We start from the raw sequence: 1,722 nt of genomic DNA, 5'->3' as shown, positions 1-1,722 counted from the left end.
GTTCCAAACCAATGATATGCGTTGCAGTCCTGACGATTCTGTTAAGGGCATATAAGTCGTTTTCGGTAGCGCCCCCGAACCAGACGGTTATAGATAATGTTAAAATGCTTTCAATTACTGCTGTAAATCAGATTTGTATCTATGAGTTGCTTTATTAGATTTTTTTTATAAGGGGGCGGGGCGCATAAAACGGGCCTTTGGAGATCGGGCCCTGATTCAACGAACCGCTTGAACCTGCGGTATTTAAGTCACTGGTTAGTAACGTCTCTGCATTTCCCTTCTTTCTCTCTATTCCGACGTTTGAATCGGTTTTAAAACAGTTCAATAACAAAGACATGAACAAATTTCAATTGTGCGTATTATATATTTATTGAAACTCTAAAACGCCAGCCTTTTAAACATAAAAGCTGTTAGTGTAGTTACTGACTATGGAGGAAACAACTGGATTAATTAAGATGAAATTGAAAGTTAGATAATGATCTTCACTCATAGTGGATATCATGATCTGATCAAAATGGTCACTCGATGCAACTCAGAGCAATGCTATTGTTGTTACTCAGAAATGTTATTCCATTATTTAAACAAGGTTTATAGAGGCAAATATAATAATAATAATAATATGTATCCATATTATGAAGCGGTTTTAAGGATCGTATGCATTTAGCGCTCTTATATACCTGTAATAACCTCATGCCAATAATATTAATAATAATAATAATAATAGTGTGATGATAATAATAATAATAATAATAATAATAATAATAATAATAATAATAATAATAATGATAATAATAATAATAATAATAATAATAATAGTGTGATTAAATGAATGTACCTACTGAATCGAACCTCTTGTTTGGGGAATAAATTGAGGTAGTCTGACGGTCCAGAAATTTAATAAATTTAATTAAATCTCAAATAACAGACAAGAATACTACTGTATTACATTCATTATATTAAATGCTATATACGGTGCAACAAAACATATCGTCATCAAATCATTTTGGGGGATTTAATATCCAATAGAAGTCTCGCATACGTATGCAAAAGCAGCGTCGCAAGTGTAGTCATTCCAGGTCAGGAATGAATTATCCGTATGCTTTAGCTGAACGCAATCTCCATCCTTAGAGGGTTCACCTTGTGCCCAATTGCTGTACGTGTATGGTGATTTGTCCGACCAACTCCAAGTCTCGTCCGACCTCTTCAAACCAATCCAGTACATATACATACTGTTAACTAAGTTATTGTTATAAGTTTGCCAAATCGTGTTAACAAACTTGTTTTCATCTTCGCTTTCGATGGAGGCGAGATGACTGTGTGAGTTTTCGCAGGAGGAGCAATCCTTCTCTGCCTCATCCCAAGTCTTCAAAGATGCGAAGAATCGATAGCAACTGTTTCCGAATGGAATCCAATATTTTGGACATACCTGTACTGTATATGCGGCGCCATCAGAAGGGCTTGCAGCCACCGCAATGAAGATACCAAGTAGCAATACCTATCAATAGAAATATAGAACATATAATACTAATTAAAAGCTTATTTATACTGATTATAAAACCTATTACACGGTTTGTAGTCGCTGTTTATTAATTTAATGAAATGTAGTTAGATTTATAATAGCGTTTTATACCGAAACGGTCTCAAAGTGCTCGAGATTTGTACTAGCTCTTACAATAACTTGCTTCTCAACTAAGGGGGTCTCTTCATGTCTGAGCTACCGGG

At 34.9% G+C, this 1,722-nt stretch overlaps 1 protein-coding gene across 1 annotated transcript in view; it reads right to left on the bottom strand.

The window, feature by feature from the left end:
* Positions 1 to 359: 359 nt before the first annotated feature.
* The window catches only part of LOC117122172 (alpha-N-acetylgalactosamine-specific lectin-like), a 6,269-nt gene continuing 4,906 nt past the window's right edge, over positions 360 to 1,722 (bottom strand). The window contains exon 2 of the mRNA XM_033267679.1: positions 360 to 1,495. Coding sequence (XP_033123570.1) covers positions 1,013 to 1,495 — 483 coding nt within the window. The 3' untranslated portion in view covers positions 360 to 1,012. The remainder of the gene's footprint in view (positions 1,496 to 1,722) is intronic.

This window comes from Anneissia japonica, unplaced genomic scaffold, assembly GCF_011630105.1.
Source record: "Anneissia japonica isolate Jap-2015-1 unplaced genomic scaffold, ASM1163010v1 scaffold288265_len830512_cov201, whole genome shotgun sequence".
Taxonomy (NCBI): Eukaryota; Metazoa; Echinodermata; class Crinoidea; order Comatulida; family Comatulidae; genus Anneissia; species Anneissia japonica.
The sequence above is the reverse complement of the archived record's forward strand: the minus strand, read 5'-3'. Positions and strand labels throughout refer to the sequence as shown.